This window comes from Perca flavescens, chromosome 12 (genome assembly GCF_004354835.1).
Source record: "Perca flavescens isolate YP-PL-M2 chromosome 12, PFLA_1.0, whole genome shotgun sequence".
Classification (NCBI taxonomy): Eukaryota; Metazoa; Chordata; class Actinopteri; order Perciformes; family Percidae; genus Perca; species Perca flavescens.
Genome location: NC_041342.1, coordinates 3,993,104 through 4,019,694, shown reverse-complemented (window position 1 = coordinate 4,019,694; position 26,591 = coordinate 3,993,104). Strand labels below are relative to the sequence as shown.

Sequence of the window (26,591 nt, the reverse complement as noted above, 5' to 3'; positions counted from 1 at the left end):
GTATCAAGTACATTTTGTACTTTCATATCTTATTTTGAAATACATTTCTTTATAAGGTTTGTATGCCTTACCTGGCACGGTTCATGCCGTTCCAACACTTATCCTCGGCCCCTGTTCCAGTGGCCACTCTGTCACTGCAGAGAATGTTTGGGAGAGAAACCCAGTACGGCTGCATGTCCCTCAGTCTTGCGGTTACATCAGACACCTGAGGCAGAGTTGACAAGAGCAAATTCATGAGCTTCTATACTTTGTTCAACATCACAGCATGATGGTAGACTCAACCAGGAGAGTAAGAAAGACTGCAGTGCTCAGTCATCTGAGTCACTGATCCATCCGAGCATTCATTCCCCTCTAAACACCCCATAGTTGTCTGTGTAAAGGTTGAAAACAACAGCAAGAAGGGTTTAATTGCCCATGATGAGCAATGGCTCCCGGGTCATAAACCATTACTATGAATGGGTCAGATTAAGCCATCAGAGAGCAATAATAAGGACGCAGATTCAGTCGGGTAAATACAAACCAGTTTGTCCATTTTGTTAGAGCTGGTTCCCAACTTGTCCTCCATTGTAACCTTCACTCTCTTCATGGTGTCGTCGGGTCCCGTGCTGCTGGCTCCTCCCTCTCTGATGTTGCCACACGCCTGGAACAACTGGGGCAGGAGACAGTGAAGGAAAGACAAGACAGAAATGTAGAGAGAGGACACATGAGAGGTTAATAAAAAGGGTGAAATGAGGAAATTAACTCAGTTCTGGTCAGAACTAGAATAATCGCCTTGCGGTTGTATGCCTCCGCCAACCAGTTAAGTTGCAGTTTACATCCATGTCTGTCTAGACTCATATATAATGCAGTGAAGACTTTGAAGAAATTTAATAAAAAGGTATTAAGTGAATTTTTCTGGCGAAACATAGATGCTTCACACACATAGTCAACCTGGCAGCACAGATCTGTGTGTGTGTGTGTGTGTGTGTGTGTGTGTGTGTGTGTGAGAGAGAGAGAAAGAGAAAGAGAAAGAGAAAGAGAAAGAGAAAGAGAGAGGGAGGCTGATGCTTTTCCTGGAAAACAGTTCTTCCAAGTCACAGTTAAAACCAGTTTTAACAAATATACAGTGAAAATATAGCCTAGAAATCTAGACGCATCCTAGCGGCAGCAAATGTAATTTGCAGCCAGGGTCAGTCTAGCAACTCTCTGTTGGCTTGCGAGCTGGAAAAACTGGAAAAATTCTGGTCAGGCCAATCACATCGTGTATAGAGTCGGTGGGCGGGTTTAACATACGGACGGCAGAGTTGCAACGGGTCAGCGTGAATTCCCTGCTATTTGAAAACAAAGAAGATGGCCGCTGCTGCTGCTCGCAAACAGCGGTCTTTCGAATCGGCTTCAGCCGCGACTCTGGAAGACTTGGAGTTAAGCACTGAAGTCATTCGTAAAAAAGGAAGATGTGTTCGGAGTTTTGCCGACCGGATAGGGCAAAAGTTTAATCTATCAACTAGCGTTGCTCTGGTTTGCTATAAGTGCAGAGGGAATTTGAAAGACAACCGTTTATCCCGCCCCTTGGATTAAGCCCTGCCAATGGTGAGTTCCCATACCCAACATCTTGATGTGGGTCTGGCTCGTCAGGCTAGTGAAACTAGGGATCAGGTGGGAAAATTCCCTCCACGGTGTACTGCTATATCGCGTTCACAAAAATGGGACGGACAACCTGAAAACATACTGCCTCCAGCCACGGAGGCATACAAATGTGTACAGTTTACTCAGCTTTCAAAACACGGCTAGAACCAAAGGAGATTAAAGTTCTATATCATTTAATTAATCTTCAACTAGTAACTTAAACTGTAAGGCTTCAGACTCTGGCAATAAACTTTATTTTCCTACTTTATATGGTTCATATTGGTATTGGTGTTAACAAGACTGAAATCTGATGCTGCTGAAACCAGCTCTCTGAATAGAATCCAATAAACCCATACTTGTACACAAAGAACCTTTGAGCACATTAGTACACACAAATCTCTACCTTTTGAAAGGCAACATAGACGAGTGGTAGTGGTTATTTGCATGACCCCAAGTGTCAATCACAGCGTCGCTGCAGCAGAATGATTCACAGCTCAGAAAGCACTACTTGTCCCTATGGGGCTTACATTTTATAAATGGAGACCAGGGAATAGAGTAAGACTGCAGTCAATCTGCCATCCAATCTGGCCTGCTCAGAGGAGCCTCAAGCCTTTGAACCTTCACACATAACTATAAAATAATCCTGTCTTAAGCTTCCAGTCATGTCTGTCAGCATAACTCGTTGGTGTTGTGCAGCAACAGCAGATTGAATAATGGACATAAAAAAACAGTGGCAGATAGACCTCAAGCACATTTACTTATGCGGCATGTTTTTATAGGGAAAGTACACATACATGCACAACATATGGTGGTGGTATTGGTGTCAACAGATTATATAAATAGGAGATACTACGCAGTGTCTACCATAATACTAGGCCGTAGACTTGAATCGACTTCTGTGGGATCAACACAGCACTTTCCCCTGGAGATGAAGATCAGAAGCTGAGGCTGTGTGTGATTACCATACCGAACCAGGTCAGAGGCAGTCCGCCAGACTCTGGCTCACCTTAAGCCAGCCAGGCTCTTTAACAGCAAACCAGCACAGGGGAAGCTTTGTCTTTCCTCTCACCATCGCCACTGTTTTCCATCCTCACCAAACAACTTCCATTGCTGCCAGCGCCTTTTAAGGATCATATAAAACTGTTGCTCAATCACCATTAAACAGTGAAGTAAACGCTTGGCCCGCAGGCACTGTCATTACTCACATCCTTTTATTTTAAATCAACAGCATTAATGTAGTGGTAGGATAGGTGTTAATTCTACAAACAAATAAATGTAAGGGCAATAGGGGACACAGCCTCTTGCTCTGAACTGATGGATCCAGGGTATGTGTATCAGTTTGCACCAAGATTTTTGACTTTCTTACTTCTACTGCTTTACCAAGTGGTATGAATATTTTACAGCCCCTGAAATCTAATTCTCTTTAACATTAAATATTCATAACTAAACAGGCAACAATCAGCTAATGTGCTTCAGCTGGACCATGTGGGAGTGCTTTTAACAGATTTGATTGACAGTTGCCTGGCTACATAAGCAAATAAGGACAACTGCTGTCTCAATTTGATTCCAACATTGCTAAATCCTGATTGGTACATGGTACATGGTACAGTGTCTGATGTCACCTTTTTTTTAAATTTCCAATGGTGAACAACTATGAAGAGCACAAGACACAAAACACAAATACAGAAATCGCTCTTGTGAGAAAAATAAAACTGTTTTAACTTTGGCAGAAAGTTGTGTGTGTTTGTGTGTGTGTATTAATGTAGGACCATCTGGCTCATAGAAAGAAGCAAGAAAGTAGGTTTTCAGGGCCTTTTAAAATATAGTGCCAACCATTTTATGGATATACGATTGCCAGTTTGACTTTGATTTACTTCCCTCAAGCAGGAAAAAAGATACACATATTTAAGATGCACATACGGTTGATTTGATTGGTCATGGCTGAAGCAAGACCAGCACGCCTACTAATACTGTATGTTCCAATGATGTTGAGGGGGTGTTGTATGTTACAGGCCTGCACAGCTCTCTACTGCTGTGTCTTTAACCAAATTAAAATCACAAGGGAGTACAGTGTACATTTTGTTTGTGATCAGCACTATTCAAATATTTTGATACCGGGGATATTCAGTGGCAATGGTGGTTTAACTCACAATATCATTTGATGTCTTTTTCATGAACTCTTCATTGTATTCTGTGTAGTTTGTATGATTTAGTTAGCTGTATCTGTGTACCAATGTGTGCTCTGACCTTGCTGTTGATGGTCTCTATATTCTCCATCATGTTAGACATGCCTTCTGATATGCGATTGGGGAGGGTAAGGACCACGCTCTCCACACCAGATGGACCATTGAAGCGACTGGCCGCCTGCATCATTGTTTCTACAAAGACAGGAGGTACAGTTGAAATTGTGAATTGTTTCATATGTAGTACGCTGGTAGAAGGATTCCGATGTATTCACTGCACAAAGTCGGGTTTGAGCAAACATATGGCTGAATGTGTGCTCCCCACCTGCCAGATGTCTCCACTCGGTGTTGAGGTCAGCCTGGTTGGCCAGACAGCCCTTCATGACGTTGCTGCAGTAGTTGGCACACGGTCTGGCAGAGGCCATGCCGCGGCAGTGGGGACAGTAAGTCATCCTCATCGTGGCCCGCGTGCACTCGGTGCTCAGCTGCACCTGGGGTAGGTCACAGACAGAAATAAACATACACCACCTGAATGAAAAATGTTTTTGTCAAGTATATATGATCTAATAGTCTACAAGATACAAATGACAGCAGCACTTGATCAAACTGTACATTTGACCATGTTCACTGTTCGAAGCCCTGCTGTCGCAAAACTGTGGGAGGTCACCTCCCATGATGACCTTTTTTTTCAGTTTGCACCAGTCTTTCATTCAACACAGTTTCCTTGGAAACCACTTTGGGAGAACTCGCTTTTTGTTTCACATGCGATGAAAAGCCCCTGACATTCATACAAGTATTCTCAGTCCCTCACTCCATCCTTCCAGCTTCCTCCATTTCTCTCTCGATCCCACAAGGCTGTTCCCCCAGGAAAGGGCCTTGTTGCGTGAAAAGTGAAACTGGGTTAATACCAGTAAGCTCTGTTCACAAGAGAGTACCGCTATGCATACAAAACCTCAAGAAGTGTGTGTGTGTGCATGAGAAAGAGAGAGCAAGAGAGAGCAAGAGAGAGAGAGAGAGAGAGAGAGAGAGAGAGGTGGAACGAGCCCAGCTACGCATACAAAGCTCCTCTAAGCTGACATCTGGGCCAGCCTGATGCTTTTCCTGGAAACAGTTCTTCCAACAGCAAAGTCACAGTTAAAACCAGCTTTTTAACAAATATACAGTGGAACTAGGACAATAGGGATCAGGTGGGAAAACAAACCATAGATGTGTTGAACACTCTGCAGACCTGTCAGTAGTAAAGATAGTCTGCTCGGCATAATTGGGCATACAAATGATCATTCTCAGGCCATGGACAATAGTGATAACTATAATCAGCACTAACAAAGGCAGATCCTCGGTAGCACTTGTGCTTCATGGTGTAATTAGTGTGTGCAACTTAGTATTGTATGTAGTTTATAGCTCTTTACAGATTTTCGTTAGTGATCCACACTTTCTCTCACGCTTTAAAAACGTTCTTTCACCAGTTCTAATGTTAAAAATGTGGTTGTAACGTTTCAAACAGCCATGAATGTGTCCTGTTGCTAGTCTTTTTTTTTCGGTATTCAATGTCTATTTATGACTGTATCAACCCAGTTTCCCCACAAGCATCATTCAAATTTAATCTAATCATATGTGATGCACATAGGGCAAACGTAATGTATTTGACAATGCTTCAACTCCAAATGAAATCATAAACCACATACAAAAAAATAGGCCTACATTAGTAAATGCATCTCTGATGTGTAAAAGAGGTCAATAGAATAACAATATAAGTATTGCCAGTTGCACAAGGAGGACAGTATAAAGTGAAATAAGTGACACAGAAAAGCAATAACCCCACCACATTCCCAGGCTTAATCTCAAGTCATATGAGACATGAGTCAGATCCTAACTCCTGCCCTCCTTTTTTCCCCTCCTCCCATCCTTACCCTACCTCTCATTAGCCAGGGATGAGTCAGACAAATGCTTCTTCTGTGAGAGAGAAGAGTGAGGGAAGGGAGTGTGCAGGGATAAGTGAAAAAAAAAAAAAACGAGAGAAAAAAAAAGGAGCGAGATAGGGGGATGTTAAAAAAGCTACAAGATTCACCAAGGGCGTTGGCAGGGGAGTACATAAAAAACTGGGTGATGTTAATGAAATACTTATTAAGGGGAGACAGTCATTAATTCTGTTTCTGTTACATCATCCAAACAGTATTAATGCTGGGAAATCCCAGGCCAGCCCCAACAGGCACGAAACAGTGTGTAACTCCTCTGTGGTGCTAATTGGAGGTTGATGTTGACAACTTCCTCTGTAACCTTGGAGCTGCGGTGCATCAGGCACCATGAGGGAGGGTCTGTCAAATTAGAATGTAATCAACGGGTTAAATTGGGTTGGGACTGTCCGGGAAAGAAGAAGACCTCAGCCCACTTGGCAGAGAGTGATAGGTAGAAGGCAAGGTAGGGAGAAAAATATAGAAACTGACTGTATGTAAATTGTTCTGATATTCTGCTTAAACGATAGCCTGGATGCCAGCCGAACTTAGCCCCGCCCACAACATTTGTGGTCGGGAAGTTCGGTCTGGACTTGATCCGTTGCGGAGCAACTATGCTTGAACCAAAGCTGTTTGGACCCAGAGCTGTTTGGACCAATCAAATTGTCAGGTCGGGCTTTATACAATGATGGACAGATGATCAACAGTAACGTGATCAACCACGTCACCAAAGAGCGCTTGGGTTGAATTCATTTACAACAAAGATGGGTGCCATCGCGTCTGTTATAGGAGATATCGACAGCGCATTCATTTTAAAAGAGGAACAGAGAACCGCGATCACGTATAGTATACACATCGCCACACCCGTCCGCACGATACGGAAACTGCCGCCTCTGCCTTTGCTCTGTCGAAGCCTGCCATTGAGGTGCAGCTTCTGTGACGTCTGTCTCCATTGCTCTGATTGGTTGTAGGTCTATCCAATTGACTGCAAAGGCATTTTCTTTCCTGGTTCGGTTGAAACACGCCCTATAATCACATCCCAATGGAGCAGTATCACCATGCATTCATGGACATCGGAAAAACATTTTTCCGAGTGAAAACGTCATCATTCACGTCACTCCCTGTGGGAATCAGAGGTGGGAAACTCGGGCTAGATTTTGCTAACCGAGTTTCCCAGTTGGTGACACGTTTGATGTAGGCGACTTTGGTTCACTGAACATATTTCAATGACAATAAACTGGTTATTGTGGACAAACGCCTCTGCCAAGAAACATATACAGACATAACATGTTTCAAATTATTCATAAATAGGCCCATGTATAAAAAAAAAAACGTATCCGTGTCCTTTCCCGTTCGTTGTCCTGCAGAAAACACAAACACCTGTCCGTGTGCTGTTTCTATGCTCGTATAAGAAAACAGCAGCAAATCTTTTGTTATTGTGGCCTCCATGTTTTCACACACCTGATGCTCTAGGCTACGGCCAACCGTTGGTGGCAGTCATGCAACAAATTGTTATGCCAAACGCCAATATAACAGAAGAAGAAGAACACGCATCCCGACCATGTGAACGCTGCCAGTCGGAAAAATAACGTAATCACGGTTATTGTTATTCCCAGGTGGCATGAACGCAGCATCAGACTCCTATTCTGACTAGAATCTGAGTATGACGACGTCAGGCTACTTAAACGATGTCTCGCTTTTACAAAAGGATACTACAACTCTGATTAGCCTTTTAGTGTTCAGAGTAGAGGGTTGTCTTACCTTGTTCTACTTTAGTTTACAGTTTGTTAAATGATATCAATCAGATTTTGTAATCAGGGTTGCAACTAAGAACTATTTTCATTGTCACTGATTCGATTGATTATTTGTCTAATAAACTGATACATTTGTTTTAATTAAAAAGCCCATCTCAATTACCCAGAGCACAAGGGGTTGACGGCCTCAAATTGTTCAACCAATTGATAGAGATATAAAGATATAAAACAGGGAAAAGAAGAGTCAATCCTCATATTTAACTGAAATGAAATGATTTATGGCAAAATTACCGCACACGCACACGCACACGCACACACACACACACACACACACACACACACACACACACACACACACACACAGCCCTCTAAACTAAAACGGATGCCATTGCCTATTAGAGAGATGGATTGACAGCAGTGCGGAATAAATCTTTGAAGCAGTGAGTCACTCACACTCTGACCTGATTCCAATCATCTCCACGCTGGCCCATCGAGAGATATCAAAAGAAAGTTTTCGGTGTGAAATGCTCTCTTTGATGTTTGCTCGTGTAGCTCTTTGACATGACTGTGTTACATTTTAAACACCCATACCCTTACTTGTCCCTGCTTCACCTTCACAGCACGCTCCCCACACCTGTCAGAACCTTCTACAGTATGTTGCTCGTGGCGATCGAGCCAGCGACTCTTCTGTGTGTGTGTCTCTCTCTCTCTCCCCCTCTCTCTGCTTGTCTTTCCTCTGTTATTAGTAAGGATATATGAGCGACCTCTCCCCCTCGTGTTATAGTGCGAGACAATCCAGACTCCTTGCCTCCAGAGTGAGCCATGGCGCGTGGCCTACTTCCTCCACTCCCCTACCCGAGGGAATAAAACAGGGGACACAGCAACGGGTGCAGCCCCGAGCGAAGCAAGGGAGGAATTAATGTCGTACCAAAAAGAAGGACTGCGTCTTGCTGTTGAGATCTCCTTTTCTGTTTCACAAAAACTTTCTCAGATGTTTTTTTTTTTCCACCACGCATCTTGGTCTCTTGCTGTATTCCTTTCATGACCTTTCGCTGTAGTTCCTATTTCAAGGCTAATCCAACTCAAACATATTATATGTTGGTAGAGAACACAAGCCCTTCCTTGAAAGACATTTGAAGCACACACATACACAAAGAGAATACTACTCTCTCCAGCTTTACACTCAAGAAGTGTGATACCTAACCTGAGCAGCGTGTGGTAAACATCTTCAGTCACTGGGCCCTTTAAGTGGCAACACATAGCTATATATAGGGGCGGTTGTCTCATTAGGGCCCAATCAATCGAAGATAGAATTACAGGGAAAAGGATGGGAAAGATAAGATCCAAATTTGTATACCACGCTGTTCACACTGAAAGGGCTGCGCAGGGCGCAGCTTGTGGAAATACAAAACAGACACGTTTAAGTACAATTTACTGGGTGAGGAAGGAGAAAAAAGGATTGAGTGAGCAGTAAGATAGTGAAAAAAAGAGGATGCTGGAGTTTGTCACAGTCTTTTCTTCCCTTTTTTTGCGTTTTTTCACTGTCTCATTTGTTCCCATCACAGCACAGTGCCGATATGTTAAAGTACAGCACTGTGCTGATTGTGTGCTGGGGAAGACAGGGACACAGACTGACACACAGATTATGAATTTGAAATTAAACAGCTGGTTGAAGTCTTTACTTATTTCAGTCAAATTGTACCAAACAGGCCCCGACTTGGACGACTCAAAGACAAATTAGACATTCTGTCTTCTTGCACAGTTCAAGGGACCTAGCTTGGGAATTCTTGTTAACAGAGCTTGACCAAGTGTGTCCATAGTGCCTGTTCTCACAATACGCTCTTGCCTTCTCTTTTAAGACTTTTGATAAGTGTGTTATAATAGAAGGCAGCCTATGACCTTACTCAGAGTGGCAGCCGCTCCAGTGCACTGGTATTAGCGCTGGTGATGACATTTTGTAATTTTGAAAAAGCTGTGCTAATTATTAACACATTTTCCCCAGCCAGCCTTGTTTAATGAACATATCGCTCACTGTCTTTCAGCACCAACAAAATGGCATCAGTCAGGAAATGTGCATTAGGAAGTAGCCACACGGGGGAAATGTGCTTCCCTGTTGAAGGGGAATGATGGAATGAGGAGGTGTGTGTGTATATTTACTTCCGTGTGTACTTGAACGTTTTTTTTCTAAGATAGATGCATATCAGTTTAGAGTCCTGCTGGCAGTGGGCGAGCTTGGCAGAGATCACAAGCTACTCTGGCTGGTCCAGGGGTGTACAGCCATGGGACGCACATCACGAACAGCAATTTCAACACAGCATGCAGGTCAGTGTAATGCTTATCATTTAAATGTTCTAAGCACAAACGGACATTTGGAAAAATGGGTTCCAATATCCAATTTTTCATTTTTTCCGCCTTGACAAATTACAAAATTGGATCTTTAAACAGTTTTTCCAATTTTCTGTTTTTATTCAGAGGATCAGAAATTTAGAAAATTACAAAATTGCGTCTGGGCTCCAATTAATCAATACCGCAATGACATTCTCTCCCTCGTTCTGCCTAGTTACGCCCCGCCCCCAAATCAAAACCATAAGTTGCAAGCACCTCACCAAAGGCTATCAGTTTTGGTTTTTTTTTGGTCCATATGCAGTTAATGACCTGCATATTCCGAAAAGTAGAGGAAGAGAATATCATTGCGGTGTTGAATAATTGGAGCTCAGATGCAATTTTGTAATTTTCTCAATTTCTGATCCTTTGAATAAAAAACCAGAAAATTGAAAAAACAGGTTAAAAAAAGAAAAATTTGATATTTGAACCCATTTTTCAGTTTTTCCAAATGTCCGTTTGTGCTTAGAAAATTTTACTGATAAGCGTTACACTGACCCATGCTGCCCATGCTAACTCTCATCCTTACTTCCCTGTTTGATTGCTTGAGTCAAAGCGTAGTAACTGTGTCTAGCTCCGTTGGACTAGTTGCATGATTCCCTTAGATTCAGGTCAGGCAGGTTTAGCTGTCGCTGTCACTGTCTTGTTTTTCACTAGCTACGCCAGAGTGGCTGTGTTCATGATTATGTCTGATTTTACTCCCCTGTGGCTGTGCAGTGCTAGGCTTTGCTGCGTGCAGGCACTTAATTGAGACATCAGGTCCCTACGAGTAGGTGTGAGACGTTGCGGTTACTTTCTGGGCCAAAGAGATGCAGAGAGAGATATGCTAGGCCAGGCTGTCTCACTCTGTATTCATACAGTACTGTATGTGCCACCCACAGTGTGAGCGAGAGCACATATATCAGAGTGAAACGCAGAAGGATCATATGGATTCTTTCTTTGACATGTATCCAAATGTGTGGCATTGCAGTCATGTAGTAGCACAACAACCTATTCTGTCCTCTGCCCAGTGTCTGACGGGAGATATCCCCCCCCGGTGCGTCAATACTGGCCACCTCCCTTTCAGGAGCTGAAATGATTTCTCAGTCTTGCTCTGATCTTAACCTTACTCTTGTCTTATACACAGAGAGGACCATTTCTCTTGGGAGATATTAACCCTCCCCGCGGCCTAGGGAGACATTTTTCAGCATGAGGCTGACATTAACTGTTGTTGCAGGGGCTGATTGTCTGAGCCGGGGGCCATACTTTATGGAGCCTCTCGTTTCCACCAACATTGATCTGCCACTGCTTTATACTATGCACACGGACTGATAAAAACGCGCCTGTGTGCCTGTGTGTGTTCGTGTGTGTGTGTGTGTGTGTGTGTGTGTGTGTGTGTGTGTGTGCGTGTCTGTGTGTGTGTGTGTGTGTGTGTGTGTGCGTGTTCACCAAGAAGAGATGAATACGGACCCCTTAACAGAAGAATACCAATGAACATGTACTGGGAGCAGAGGATATGAGCTTTGTGGCAGATTAGACACCAGTAAAAAAGGTATGCGAGGCAATTAGTTGCTTTCATCAAATACCATCCATCCATCCATCTTTGTCCGCTTATCCGTGTCGGGTCGCGGGGGGAGCAGCTCCAGCAGGGGACCCCAAACTTCCCTTTCCCGAGCAACATTAACCAGCTCCGACTGGGGGATCCCGAGGCGTTCCCAGGCCAGGTTGGAGATATAATCCCTCCACCTAGTCCTGGGTCTTCCCCGAGGCCTCCTCCCAGCTGGACGTGCCTGGAACACCTCCCTGGGGAGGCGCCCAGGGGGCATCCTTACCAGATGCCCGAACCACCTCAACTGGCTCCTTTCGACGCGAAGGAGCAGTGGCTCTACTCCGAGCTCTTCACGGATGACTGAGCTTCTCACCCTATCTCTAAGGCAGACGCCAGCCACCCTCCTGAGGAAACCCATTTCGGCCGCTTGTACCCTGGATCTCGTTCTTTCGGTCATGACCCAGCCTTCATGACCATAGGTGAGGGTAGGAATGAAAACTGACCGGTAGATCGAGAGCTTTGCCTTCTGGCTCAGCTCTCTTTTCGTCACAACGGTGCGATAGATTGAATGTAATACCGCACCTGCTGCGCCGATTCTCCGACCAATCTCCCGCTCCATTGTGCCCTCACTCGCGAACAAAACCCCAAGGTACTTGAACTCCTTCACTTGGGGTAAGGACTCATTCCCTACCTGGAGTAGGCTCTCCATCGGTTTCCTGCTGAGAACCATGGCCTCCGATTTAGAGGTGCTGATCCTCATCCCAACCGCTTCACACTCGGCTGCAAACCGATCCAGTGAGTGCTGATGGTCACAGGCCGATGATGCCATCAGGACCACATCATCTGCAAAAAGCAGCGATGAGATCCCCAGCCCACCGAACTGCAACCCCTCCCCACCCAGACTACGCCTCAATATCCTGTCCATAAATATTACAAACAGGATTGGTGACAAAGCGCAGCCCTGGTGGAGGCCAACCCTCACCTGAAATGAGTCCGACTTACTGCCGAGAACCCGGACACAACTCTCACTTTGGTCGTACAGAGATTGGATGGCCCTGAGTAGAGACCCCCTCACCCCATACTCCCGCAGCACCTCCCACAGTATCTCCCGGGGGACCCGGTCATACGCCTTCTCCAAATCCACAAAACACATGTAGACCGGTTGGGCATACTCCCAGGCTCCCTCCAGGATCCTTGCGAGAGTGAAGAGCTGGTCCGTTGTTCCACGACCAGGACGGAATCCGCATTGTTCCTCCTCAACCCGAGGTTCGACTATCGGCCGAACCCTCCTTTCCAGCACCTTGGAGTAGACTTTACCAGGGAGGCTGAGAAGTGTGATACCCCTGTAATTGGCACACACCCTCTGGTCCCCCTTTTTAAAAAGGGGAACCACCACCCCAGTCTGCCACTACTTTGGCACTGTTCCAGACTTCCACGCAATGTTGAAGAGTTGTGTCAACCAGGACAGCCCCTCCACACCCAGAGCCTTGAGCATTTCTGGACGGATCTCATCAATCCCCGGGGCTTTGCCACTGTGGAGTTGTTTGACTACATCAGTGACTTCCGCCTGGGAAATCGACGACAATCCCCCATTATCCTCCAGCTCTGCCTCTAACATAGAGGGCGTATTAGTCGGATTCAGGAGTTCCTCAAAGTGCTCCTTCCACCGCCCTATTACCTCCTCAGTTGAGGTCAACAGTGTCCCATCCTTACTGTACACAGCTTGGATGGTTCCCCGCTTCCCCCTCCTGAGGTGGCGAACAGTTTTCCAGAAGCACTTTGGTGCCGACCGAAAGTCCTTCTCCATGTCTTCTCCAAACTTTTCCCACACCCGCTGCTTTGCCTCTTTCACGGCAGAGGCTGCAGCCCTTCGGGCCCTTCGGTACCCTGCAACTGCCTCCTGAGTCCTCTGGGATAACATATCCCGGAAAGACTACTTTTTCAGTCGGACGGCTTCCCTGACCACCGGTGTCCACCACGGTGTTGATGGGTTACCGCCCCTTGAGGCACCTAAGACCCTAAGACCACAGCTCCTCGCCGCAGCTTCAGCAATGGAAACTTTGAACATTGTCCACTCGGGTTCAATGCCCCCAGCCTCCACAGGGATGCATGAAAAGCTCCACCGGAGGTGTGAGTTGAAAGTCTGTCGGACAGGGGCCTCCTCCAGACGTTCCCAATTTACCCGCACTACACGTTTGGGCTTACCAGGTCTGTCCAGAGTCTTCCCCCACCCCCTGACCCAACTCACCACCAGATGGTGATCGGTTGACAGCTCTGCCCCTCTCTTCACCCGAGTGTCCAAAACATACGGCCTCAGATCAGATGAAACGATTATAAAATCGATCATTGACCTTCGGCCTAGGGTGCTCTGGTACCAGGTACACTTATGAGCATCCCTATGTTCGAACATGGTGTTCGTTATAGACAATCCATGACTAGCACAGAAGTCCAACAACAAACAACCACTCTGGTTTAGATCAGGGAGGCTGTTCCTCCCAATCACGCCTCTCCAGGTGTCTCCATCATTGCTCATATGCGCGTTGAAGTCCCCCAGCAGAACAATGGAGTCCCCCACTGGAGCCCCATGCAGGACTCCAGTCAAGGTCTCCAAGAAGGCCGAATACTCCGAACTCCTGTTTGGTGCATATGCACAAACAACAGTCAGAGTTTTCCCCCCCACAACCCGCAGGCGTAGAGAGGCGACCCTCTCGTCCACCGGGGTAAACTCCAACGTAGCGGCGCTCAGCCGGGGGCTTGTGAGTATCCCCACACCTGCTCGGCGCCTCACACCCTGGGCAACTCCGGAGAAGAAAAGAGTCCAACCCCTATCCAGGAGTACGGTTCCAGACTGTGTGTAGAGGTAAGCCCCACCAGATCTAACCGGTAGCGCTCCACCTCCCGCACCAGTTCCAGCTCCTTCCCCCACAGAGAGGTGACGTTCCACGTCCCCAGAGCCAACGTCTGCTGCCCGGGTCTGGTCCGTCGAGGCCCCTGACCTTCACTGCCACCCATGTGGCAGCGCACCCGACCCCAGCGGTTCCTCCCACAGGTGGTGGGCCCATGGGCTTTCATCAAATACAATCAAAGTAAACCAGCATGCGAAGTATAAAAATGGGACTATCATTTTACGGGAAAGAGACCTATCACAGGTATTGGAAAATGAAAAGGTAAGAAAACGGGAGAGAAAACAGTTGCGGGGTGGGAAGAGAGTTTATTTTTTTACCTGGGACACTTTGCGCACCACCTCCCCACTGACCACCAGTCCCTGAACAAAAGAGCGTGCTGCCACAAATGTGCGTGTGACCATCATCTTCATCACACGGGGTGTGTCTCCAAAGGGCCGCAGTGTCTCTATCTGCTTGGACACACACTCCAGGTACTCCTCACCTGCAACCAGCATACACAGTCATTCAAATCTTTATCTAAGTAGAGAACACATCTAAAGAGTATGCGTAAATAAAGCAATATCTAAATCTTTACAAGATGAATAAATGGGACATAAAATTGACATTGTCAAAGCCTCTTCATATTTTCTGCTCTTTGTCTTACGTATACAGTCTATTGTATATCAGTAGTTGTCTCAGGCAATAAAGCCGTGTTCGAAATGCATCATTAACCCATGAATTAGCTCTTGGTTGTTATTTGGTGTTCTCAGAAAAAGCTGAATGTACCTATGACATATTGTTTGTTTGCCTGGTAGAAGAGCTTTTCCAGCAGCCTGGCCCAGAATTCGTTGAGCACCTCTTCCAGGTTGACATTGGAGCCTCTGTAATAGTGCCTCAAATCCGTATACAGGTCAGAGAAGAACTGGGAGTTCTGGGAGTATACGGAGCCCCAAGTTGGAGGGAAAGTCTCCTGTAGACTAATCGTTGAGCGGTTCAGCAACTCCAGGAAGGAACCTAAAAACAGTTATAGAAAATGAATGGTTTAAATCTCACATTAAATCATATTTACAGTGTCAGCAACAACACACTGCACATTATTACTTTGTCCTGTGCTATTTTTTTCCCCTTAACCTCACACTATCCCACCCACTTATGTACTGTGTGCTGCTCAGTATAAAGCCAGCCATTAACACAAGATATATCCACTTCTCAGAGCCATAAAGATGTCTCTAATATTTACAGATAACCACTACAGCAAACACACAGATTCTTTTTTTACAGAATTTCCTTCTTATTCTAACTGCTTTGTGCTGTGTACCAACGTTGCCTCATGCTGTCAGTATACTGAAAGCTGATGTATGTGAGAGTCCCTCGAGGGGATGTCAGAGAATTGACAGCGCTTCAGGGTGCAGTATATACTGCTCCGAGTGAGGATTTACAGATATATGATACAGACAGACAGACATACAGACAGACAGAGGCAGACTGTTGGTCTTGAAAGAGAAAAAAAAGTAGAAGAATGTTAAAGTCTGACTGAGACAAGAACAAACAAAAAAAAGCAAATGGAAACACAGAGCTGCACGCAGAGTGCAAATCCAAACCCTCCACTAATGTTCTCAATGTTTCATCCAAAGCATTTACAATCCCAAAGGGATACAACTCCACTAATCTCCACAGCCTCCGAAAATAACACAGAGTCTACAAAAAACTGAACGTTTTAAGCTTGTGAAACTGTTGTATTGGGTTGCAACAGACTGGACAGGTGTAGCTAAAACTGATGACTCACTGCACTGCATTTCACGGGTCATGGGTGAGTTTCCGTCTAGGTGCATATATTCACACGTTTGTTTTCATGAACCCCAGTCTTTCTGTGGCCAGTGCCATACACATTTTTTTCATATTTCTGGTGTGTAAACAATGTTTATAAATGAGGCCCCTGTTCTGACAAATGTATGGCAGCAGAATGTGCAGCACAACGACACTGTCCCCAAACCATCCATCCATTCAGGATTAACATTTGCTCTGCATCTCCACATACACATCCACAACCTGCTGCATGTGTGTGTCTGTGTTAATCTGTTTGTTTGTTTGTCTGCCTGTGTGTGTATACGAGCGAGTTTGTGCGGCAGGGAGATGGGAAGCTGTAGTCTGCGGCGGTGTTTACTTTGTAGGTGTCTTATCTCTGCCCGCCACCACCTCAGATCGGGAGGAGACGAGAAAGGAGCGGGTTGTGGCATCCACAGGGGACACCCCCGCCTGGAGTTAGCTTATTCCCCTAACGAAGCAGTTTTTAGAAACACAATAACACAAACTTCTACCACACACACACACCAGCATGTTTAAAACTATATAAAAACACACCCTGTCTTCTAACAGTTTCCATAACGACAGCATATGAAAAAGCCAAGGTATACAGTAGCAAGACCCACATGCCTAACGACAATCACAGCACTTGGAGTTACATAACATTTGAATAATGCTAAGCTCATCCTGACCCATCTGCGTGGCATTATCCAAGTACTGGCCTTGTTGAATGCTGTATCTCTGTTCTTCATTCCCACTCATCAATAAACACCAGCCGGCCTGCAGCACCACTGCTCTTATTTGCTGCTTTCATCTGGCATTTTCACAGACTCCGGGCTAAAAAGGTCTACTCTAGGGCTGCTTGATATTAGGAAAATATCTAATTGCGATTATTTTGACCGATATTGCGATTGCAATATGATTCACGATAATGGAGGGAATGATCATTTTTCTATCATTATTCTCATTTTCATTGAAAACTTTTTTTTTTTTAAATGACTGAAGTGTGATTTTTTTGCAAGGATCTGTACCAAACAAAGTTTGGATTTGCACATTTGGATATTGCACTAGTTCATATTGCGATTTCGATAAAATTGCGAATAATCGCGCAACCCTCGTCTACTCTCGTCGGATTAACGGTCATTCTTTGCGCTTAGTGAGTGTTTCCAAAGTCATCTTGGAAACATCAAGGGGCACCTCTCCAAGTATCCAAATTTGGTTTGGTTTAAAAAGCTCTACACTGACACATCAGGTCACGTTCCTTCTCATACAACCACAGGCTCGTTTGGTGACACGACCAATTGCCCTTTTCCCTCAGTTGGGTTCACGCCCAAAATGATGTATGTCAGTGTACATTATATCTGAGTTATAGTAATGTTGGAACAATGAGCTCTGGGCATAAATGTGTACTTCTGGGGGGTTCAAAAATGCAACGGAGTACTGATATCTCATAAAAAAATGCCTTTTTAAAAAAAAACAATACAGGCCTGCTCTTCCTTGGTGTGATATAAGCAAAAAACACTGGAAGAAACAAAGCAAACCAAGTAACTATTTGGTTTTAAGGCCTACTGTAAGGTGACAAGAATGATGGGGGACTGGGTTCAAATTGTGCAATATGTTCTTTATAAATAAATGAGTGTAAAGGCAAAGAAGTCTATTTTCTAAAGGCAGACAAGGCTGACGCAAATGTTTTCAACAAGATAAAGAAAACTAAACTCCTTATTATTAGCTACAGATCTCAGAGTGCAGAGCAAATGGCAATTTAATGAATGCTGTGTAGCCTGTGTCTTTGTGTGCGGCAGAAATCATTTCTTAGGATATAATGCTTGGTGAGATAAATGCTTCTGACATGCAGCGGCCGTATGTCCAGGGTTTGTTTAGTAGCGAGACTTCCTAGCTGGATGACACATCGTTCCCCTGTTTCCTGTCACTCAAACTATCTAGAAACACAGTTCTGGGCCAGCCTCAAAGCACCGGGAGAGCTGCGTCTGTGTCGCTCACACAAGCACACTGGGTTTATGCAAGCCAACACACAAAGACATACTTCCAGGAGTCAGCAGAAAAGCACATGCACACACATGTACGCAGAGAAACCAACTTCAAAGTGAAACAGTCCCGTGCACACACAGACGCAGAAGGATCCCAGACCCTCACTCAGACACACAGCGGCAGTCAGACGGACGGACGGACGGAGAGCTGCTGTGACAGGCGCAGCTTTGCTTTTTTAATCCCCATTAGAATTCATTCCTGCTGTGTACTGTCAGCCATACTGTAAAACTGCCTCAGGTCTGGCTAAATGAAATGAGTTTCAGCAGACATAGTTTCATTCAGGTGACGGAGTGAAGTTGTTTTCGCCATTAAATGAAGTTAAGGCTGCTTGATTATGAAAAAAAAAAAAAAAAAATCATAATCACGATTATTTTGGTCAATATTGAAATCACGATAATTGAACACGATTACTCATTGTCTTATGGAAAGATGTTGCAATTTCTTGAACTTCGAAAAACGTGAAACAGTAAAACAAATCAACAGTGAAAACACCTTGAACTGGGAAATTTCCCTTAATACATTTACCGTTTAAACTTTTTTTATTATAATTATTCAGAACACGAGTCATAATATGAGTTTACTTGCAAAACGTAATGTGCGTTTTTCTCAATCACTCTGTTTTTGTGATCGTTAGGAGCCAGAATCGTAATTGTGATTAGAATTTTGATTGATTGGATAGCCCTAAATGAATTATGCACATTTGTGTTTGCAGTCTTTATGTTGTTAGGGCATGTTTTGAAGTGCTCTGGGATCACCACATGTGGAGGGCAGATCTTGGTAAATGGTATCATGCTGTCCAGTTCTCCTCTGGCCTTCAGCTCTAGTGAATAATGAGCATCATTAGTATGACACAAAGCCCCCTGTGCATGTGTGTGGAGATGACCTTTCTCATTCTTCATCCGTTTGTGTTTCCATGATACAGGGAGATACAGGGAGCTACAAGCTCATTCCTTCCCTCACCCCTCCTCCGTTTTACACTCTCCCTCAATCTTCTATCATCCTATAAAGCATAACCTCCACCTTCTCTCCCCCAGCGTCTGCTCTCCTGGGGAAGGAATGATGGGAGAGGGCACCTGATTGCTTATATCCCAGGAGGGCTGCAACTAACGATTATTTTTTATTGTCGATTATTTTCTCCATTAATCGATTAGTTGCTTGGTCTATAAAATGTCAGAAAATGGTGAAGAAAATGGCAATCAGTGTTTTCCAAAGCCCAAGAGGACGTCCTCAAATGTCTTGTTTTGTCCACAACTCAAGAATATTCAGTTTACTGTCATAGAGGAGTGAAGAAACTAGAACACATTCACATTTACAGTTTTTCTCAATTGTTTACACACAATTACTGGTACTTGAGACACAATGAGCACAACATGTAACTCATGCACCAACCCCCTTAACCAATTCTGCTGAACTACAAGCACAATCCCTGCTTTACACTCAAATTGCAGTTCTAAAACTGCTAAGTTTTCAAAACACTACACACAATTTCTCAGGGAAAACATTGCTTGTGACGTGGATGAGGTGCTGTGGCCAGACCGAAACAGAAGAGAGGATGCAGCATAGTTTTTTTTATTTATCTTTTTTATTACAGTATTATTTTTTGTAACTGTATACAGTAAATTATTCTGTTGTATTGTATGAAGACCACTGTATGTGAAACTTTGTGTTGGTTTGGAATGGGATGTACACGTACATTGTTTTTGTGGGAAAAATAAAATATATTTGTTACCGTGTATTTGTGTTTTCGGAGTATAAGAACAAAATATACTCTTTTACAACACACTTATGTACTGTCTGTAGTAAGTGTAACACTGAACCAAAAAAAGGCCTACAGTAAGTCATTATGAATGGAGAAGTGTTTTCAGTGTTTTACATTGAGCACATCTGTGTTCATCTGGTTCTTATAAATGTCTATTCATATGATGGTTTGTGTGTGTCATTTGAAAACAAAATACCCTTTTGAGAAGAAATAACATTATTTTGAATGTAAAGTTTAATTTTGCAGGAGCATTGAGGAGTTTTGCCCATTGTGTGTGTGTTCTTTGGAATTGTGTGTAGAGTTCTGAGAATATGAGGCATGCTTTCAGAAAATGTGTGTAAACAATCGAGAAAAACTGTAAGAAACTGGAAGACGAGAATTTTTTTTACCTTTCACCTTAATTTTGAACTTTTTTTCCTAAGAAATGATTTAAACTGATTCATTGATTATCAAAATTGGCGATTAATTTAACAGTTGACAACTAATCGAGTAATCTTTGCAGCTCTATATCCCAGCACATTGGGCGTGGAGTGGATAGTTTTAGTCACGTTCACTGTAGTACACGGCAGGACACTATCACTCCTCAATGTCAGTTAGTTGTAAGGATCGATAATTACTATTTTTGTAGCTACTCTATCTTGCCCGCTAACTCTTAGTCATTTCGAATTGCATCAGGATACTTAATTGTCGTCTGATCCAAATATCTGATCAAATCATTCACAAATAACATAAACTGGTACATAACATTTTTTCAGTCAATTTCTTTAGTTATACCTGATGACGTTCGAGCTGACCGACACGGTAAATTCACAAATAAATATTAATAAGTATACCATCAGTAAAATAGACAGTGTGCAGGAGTTTATCTTTTATTTACATCCCAGAATTTATATATATATATATAAAAAAAAAAAACTATTGATAACCAGAATCACACATTTGCCTCCAAGGGCTTTACAATCTGTTGAGCATATTACACTCTCTCTGTCCATAACCATACCAGACTGATTATACTTGTTAACACAGTAGGTCTGGGCTATAATTCACTATTGTCATGTATCAAGTTTAAGTGGAATCATATTGTGACTCTATGATCTTATCATAACTGCTGCGCAAATGAATAACTTACCTGTTTAAAAAACGGGCAAAATGAGCTACTGAGTTTGGTCTGATGGGACGCATACTGTAATAGTGGGACATAGTTCATTATTTTAAAACATTAATAGTGTGTTGTATAAAAATATTGGAGAATATACTTTTTTAAAATCATGATAATCCAAAACTCTCAAAATGAACAGCAAACGTTTTTCTTTAATGTGACAGAGGAAAATCTCTCTCGCCACTCTCTACCTCCATCCCATTCTGCTTTTCTTTCTTTTCTTCTTCTCTCTAACACACACACACTTAGAATAAGCCAAGTCAAGCATGTGTGTCTTAATGACTTTCTTCCCGCGGTGAGAGGGGAGTTAATGATTTCATTTGTAATCACTCTGAGCTTCACATCCAGGCCACCTTGACATGTCAGAGGCTTATTTTAACTATATTCCTACGTCCACTTATCCCACTGCTTCTAAACCTGATTAAACAAACGCACACGCACACACTAAAGTGTACACACAAACCCTTAAATGCCATAAAATTACTCTAAAGAATTTCACTCTTCTAAACTCTTCATCTCAAACCAGACAAGTGGCCTCTACCTTCACGTGCCCTGTCTCTATCTCCCTGGGGTCTCTCACTCTGTCTCCTGTGTCCAGTTGGGTTATTGACAGTGACAAGAGATTCTGTGTAACCCAGAGGTACCATTGATGTTCCTCCAGCAGCCAATCACTCTCGCTGTTCCCTTCTCACACAGAGGTATTGACTGACCAAGGCTTGTGCTACTCATTCCAGGATAATCCAGATTCAAGGTTCTCATACAGAGGGTTTAGCGGGTCTGGCAACATTTTCTGCTGTCTAATAAAGTTGCAACTCACACCAGCTGCTTCACTAATCTGATCTAAAACAGGTTGGTGATTAAGTAATCACAGGCTGACAAGAAATCACTGAACCTTTAACGACTTGTTATTTTTTTCATCAAACTCTCAGGTCTCCCGTGAAAACTCATGTTGGTGTTTGTTTCCTCCAGTTGGCAGTTAACATTGTCTTGCATGTGCAGGAAATGTTTCAAAGCACTCGGGACTATGCCGAAGGACTAAAAAAATTTATAAAATATGTAATCCTGGGAAAAGCTTGATCTTTAAATCACATGGTTCTTTGCAAGAGAATGACACTACCCACGCATTGAAATGGAAGACAAATTAAAGTAAATACTCGTACACTGGTGTTGACATGAATGCTTAAGTGTGCTGTAGATGCATGCACTCACTCACAGATAGTTATTGGCCATAAATAGAAAACTAGCTAAGAAACATGACAGATTAACTGAGTTCTGGCAGTGCACCAGATACTGACAAGATCAGTAAAAAAAAACATGAGAGGGAGTAAGACAGGAAAACAGGGATGCAAAAGCAACAATTGAATATCTCTTTCATATCAGACAGCCTTAATTCTATTTGTCCATTTGGCAAGTGCTGGATGATCATATTAGCTAGATGGTTCTTTGGCAGGGAGGATAGAGACAGAGAGCAAAAGATGAGGCATATGCCAAGAGGAGAGGAGAGGAGGAGAGGAGGAGAAAATCAGGTGCCATTGGTGCATTAAAAAATAAAACTAGAAAGTACTCAGAGAGCACATAGAGTACCTCCGCCAAGCCTGTACACTGCTCTGAATTTGTTATTTTAATGATGGAACATTTTAAGCTGCATCTGGATCCGATCTGCATCAAAATACACAATCATGTTGATTGGGCGGCAGCTGCAGTGACTTTTGGGGAATATCCAAATCATGTCTGGGAATATTAGGCGTTTATACAAGAATGAATTGTGCAACATCCGTGTGACTCAGGACTACTGAGTTACGGCTGATTAACTTCATGTTGCCACCTGTAAGCTAACTGTCATAATTGCCAGGTTCGCTCAGACTGTCACCTGCACTTAAAGGTTAAAAGTACATCATGTATTCAAGAGGCATTTGGCCATGCATGAAATGTGTAACTGTAGTGAACGGTTTGGCAAAAAAAAAAATTTCAATGGCAGAAAATCATTTTTGGTATATACAGAGATAGACTTCCATCTTCTCCTGGTTAGAAAATTATCAAAGTGTTTAATCAATGGCAATATGGTGGTCCAATTTGCACGAAGGTACAGGCCTAACTACTTTCCTCCTTAATTTAACTGAAATATGTTAATAAGATTTTGAGATATCCGCTTAACAGCGCCCAAAACATATCCTCTATGTTTACTGAGAGGCACAGAGCTGCACGCATGCACACACACATGCACGCACACACGCACACATGCACACACACACACACACACACACACACACACACACACACACACACACACACACACACACACACACACACACACACACACACACACACACACACACACACACACACACACACAATGATCCTGAGCCCTTCCCTTTGTTAGTTCCCTACCTGTGCAAGGACAATATAAATAAACACAACAGGCACAAACAAACACTGCTGTCCTGGGTGCTCTGAATGCACAAATGATGATATGGGAGCCATTAGACTGTTTATGTGTCAGTCTGACTCTCCATCAATAACGACACTTATCACACACATACTGTGCACCAGGAGCGCTGCAAGCCCCTCAGCCAGCATTTAGATGCTATTAAAAAGTCCCTTATATTAAACAAGCCGACACATCACATGATGCATGTCATTTATCAACAGGCTCTCTGTGGAAGCTTGTATTCCACATCCTCTCTTCTGATTTTCCCTTACTAGCATTATGCACCATTTACCCATGCATGTTTCTTTTTCTATCCATCTGGTTCTCTTTTTTTTCAGCTGTTTTCCCATGCTTGTTACCTCCCAAGCTCCATACAGTTCCTTACCCTCACTTTCATTTGGTTCTGTTTCCCTCTATCTCATCTTACTTTCCACCGCTTGCACCAATGTCATCCTTTCTAACGCTGCATTCCTCTTTCTTTTTCTCTCTCTTTCAAGGCGCCATCGCTCCTAGTGAGTAATGTGTTTGGCATAATTAGGCCAGTGTACTCCAGGTCCCCACCGACGTGATTTGCATGCAGATAAAATGAGCCAATCAAGCACCACAATGGGAGCAGATGTCCTTGTCTCTGATGACATCATCAGAGGTGACCCTGAAAGCAGGAAATTAGAAGGTGGGCAGCGAGACGTGGGAGGTGGGAGTGAATCAAGTATGTAGCTTAACTGTAGGAATATCGCAACACAGATGTAGAACGGGCCACCAGTGTCCAATCTTAGTAAACATTGGTTTAGTGATTTGGAAGTGAAAAGAAAAAAAAAAACATAGGGCTAAATTTGGTTGAAAACAATCAGTGGCCAGTGTATAAGGTACACCGAGCTAAAACTAATAGGTTAGAAAGGTCTTGATTACACTTGATGTTATTTTGTAAAGCTGTAGTCAGTGGTGCTGTTGAATTGTATGGCGTTATACAATAATGAGAGGTGTTTCTAAAATGTTGTAGATGTCAATTTATTGCAGGTCAACTAAACATTGAAATATAGTCATCAACTCAAATGTGTTCCAGTTTTAACCTACAAATGCATGTTTTTTCACTTGCAAATTAGCAAAACCTCGTCTTATTAAGATTAGAGCACAGTGTTTTCTCTGTATCAGAACTACCAAGTGAGCTGCCAGACGAGTCGCGGACAAGAAATCCGCAGGCTGCCGCTTGCTATCGGCTGACGGTGATACAGACTTGTCCTTTGATCCAAGTTTAGGGCCTGTTTCCTCAATCTGATAGGATACAATTGAGAGTGCTTGATGTCATTCTCGTGGATTGCTACTCCTCAGTCTATCTCCATGGGAGGAGGTGGAATTACTTAACAGTCCAGCTGGGAGATGCTCAGAACTCTACTTAAATGAATAAATAAGCAAGTCCTGCTTGGCCTTTTAGAAATGAGTGTACCCATAAGCCAGCCAGCCAGCCAGTACTCTTCAAATCAGATTAAGCTCTATGACCGCTGATCTGCCTTGAACTGAAATGGGCTGGAACACACTGGCCAATAAGCATTTGGCTGCTCATAAATACTGTGTGCCAGTGCACAAATGTGTGTGTAGTCTGTGTGTGTGGATGATTCCTGAGTTAAGAGTTAAGTTTCTTTGACCCAAACTCTCTGTATCTACATATTCATCTATCTTGTCAAAAACAACAACAAAATACTAAATAAATCAAAATAAGTTTTATCTATGAAACGTCACCAACTTATTCACCAGAGAATGTCTGGCTTTTTTTATTATTAAAAATGTACTTTGATGATGAATTGATTATCAAAATAGTTTAAGTAAACTGGCTAATCATGCTGCCATAGTCATACACACTTAAAACAAGCGGTCAGGCACAGCTAAAATGTGTTTTTTTCATAACATCAAATGACTGACAAAATCAAATAGAAACATGGATGGGCTTCTATTCATATGTATTCATTTTTAGCTGGATATATAGCTCTGTCCCAATTTGACCTTTATAAAAAAAAAAAATCAAGACACAGACACAAGCCTGGTGTTAGAGGACCTCAAGTTATGTAAGATGTGGGACCAGGACAGGAGTTTGCAGTTGTATGCAGAATACTGCAGGGCCATGAAGTGCTTTACATACTGTAAATGTAAATGTACTGTTGGCTGTGGTTTCGCTAGATAGTAGGTAGGGACAGTGGGATTCTCATTCAGCCATTAATGTGAATCACTAATTAGATGACGAGACATTTGGCTACCTTAAAGAGAGTCATAGTTGCATATCTTAAATGTGACTCTCAAAAGTAAGAGGCATGCCTTTTGTTAATATTGCATGATGTATATGTGGCAGCAGTACGAGTGAACACACACACACACACACACACACACACACACACACACACACACACACACACACACACACACACACACACACACACACACACACACACACACACACACACACACACACACACACACACACACACACACACACACACACACACACACACACACACACACACAGAGAGTGAATCCAGATGCTAGTGATGGCACCAGTATGCCAAACACCACCTGCCAGGTATAAGGCTTCCGTCTGTCTAACACACCTGGTTGCCATCTAACACACAGCTCCCTTTGGTGCCATCACACTCTGTGTCCGCTCTGACCTTGTCCCTCTCACTCTCATATGTAACCCCATCTCTCTTTCTCTGTTAATTTCTCTCTCTCTCTCTCTCTCTCTCTCTAGCTACCACTCTTCATTTCCACCTGTTTATCTCTCACCCTCGTCCTTGCTCTAACGACATCCCTTTTCATTTTCACTCTGTCCTCTCCTTCGCCCCCCCCCCCTTTTGTTTTCCTCCTCTGCATTATACGCAGCATCTTTGTTTAACGTGACATATAATTTACTTTCTTACCTCTCTACACAGTATGGATGACAGTGAAGAGATTGGGACTACCAAGTGCAAACCACAAGCCCACATACTTTATACAAAGACCATTTTCACTCAGTCACACAGTGACACACACCAAATCACAAACTTACAAACACATGCATATAAACACACATCTGCATGCTCACATATATACAGTGTACACACTCGCAGACCCAGAGC

At 43.4% G+C, this 26,591-nt stretch overlaps 1 protein-coding gene across 1 annotated transcript in view; it reads right to left on the bottom strand.

Moving 5' to 3' along the window:
- gpc1b (glypican 1b) overlaps positions 1 to 26,591 on the bottom strand; it is a 75,215-nt gene that overhangs the window by 5,258 nt on the left and 43,366 nt on the right. Inside the window, exons 4-9 of the mRNA XM_028593039.1 lie at positions 15,076 to 15,303; positions 14,628 to 14,791; positions 4,114 to 4,279; positions 3,853 to 3,983; positions 521 to 649; positions 72 to 205 (exon numbers count right to left, since the gene is read on the bottom strand). Of these exons, the coding sequence (XP_028448840.1) occupies positions 72 to 205; positions 521 to 649; positions 3,853 to 3,983; positions 4,114 to 4,279; positions 14,628 to 14,791; positions 15,076 to 15,303 (952 nt within the window). The remainder of the gene's footprint in view (positions 1 to 71; positions 206 to 520; positions 650 to 3,852; positions 3,984 to 4,113; positions 4,280 to 14,627; positions 14,792 to 15,075; positions 15,304 to 26,591) is intronic.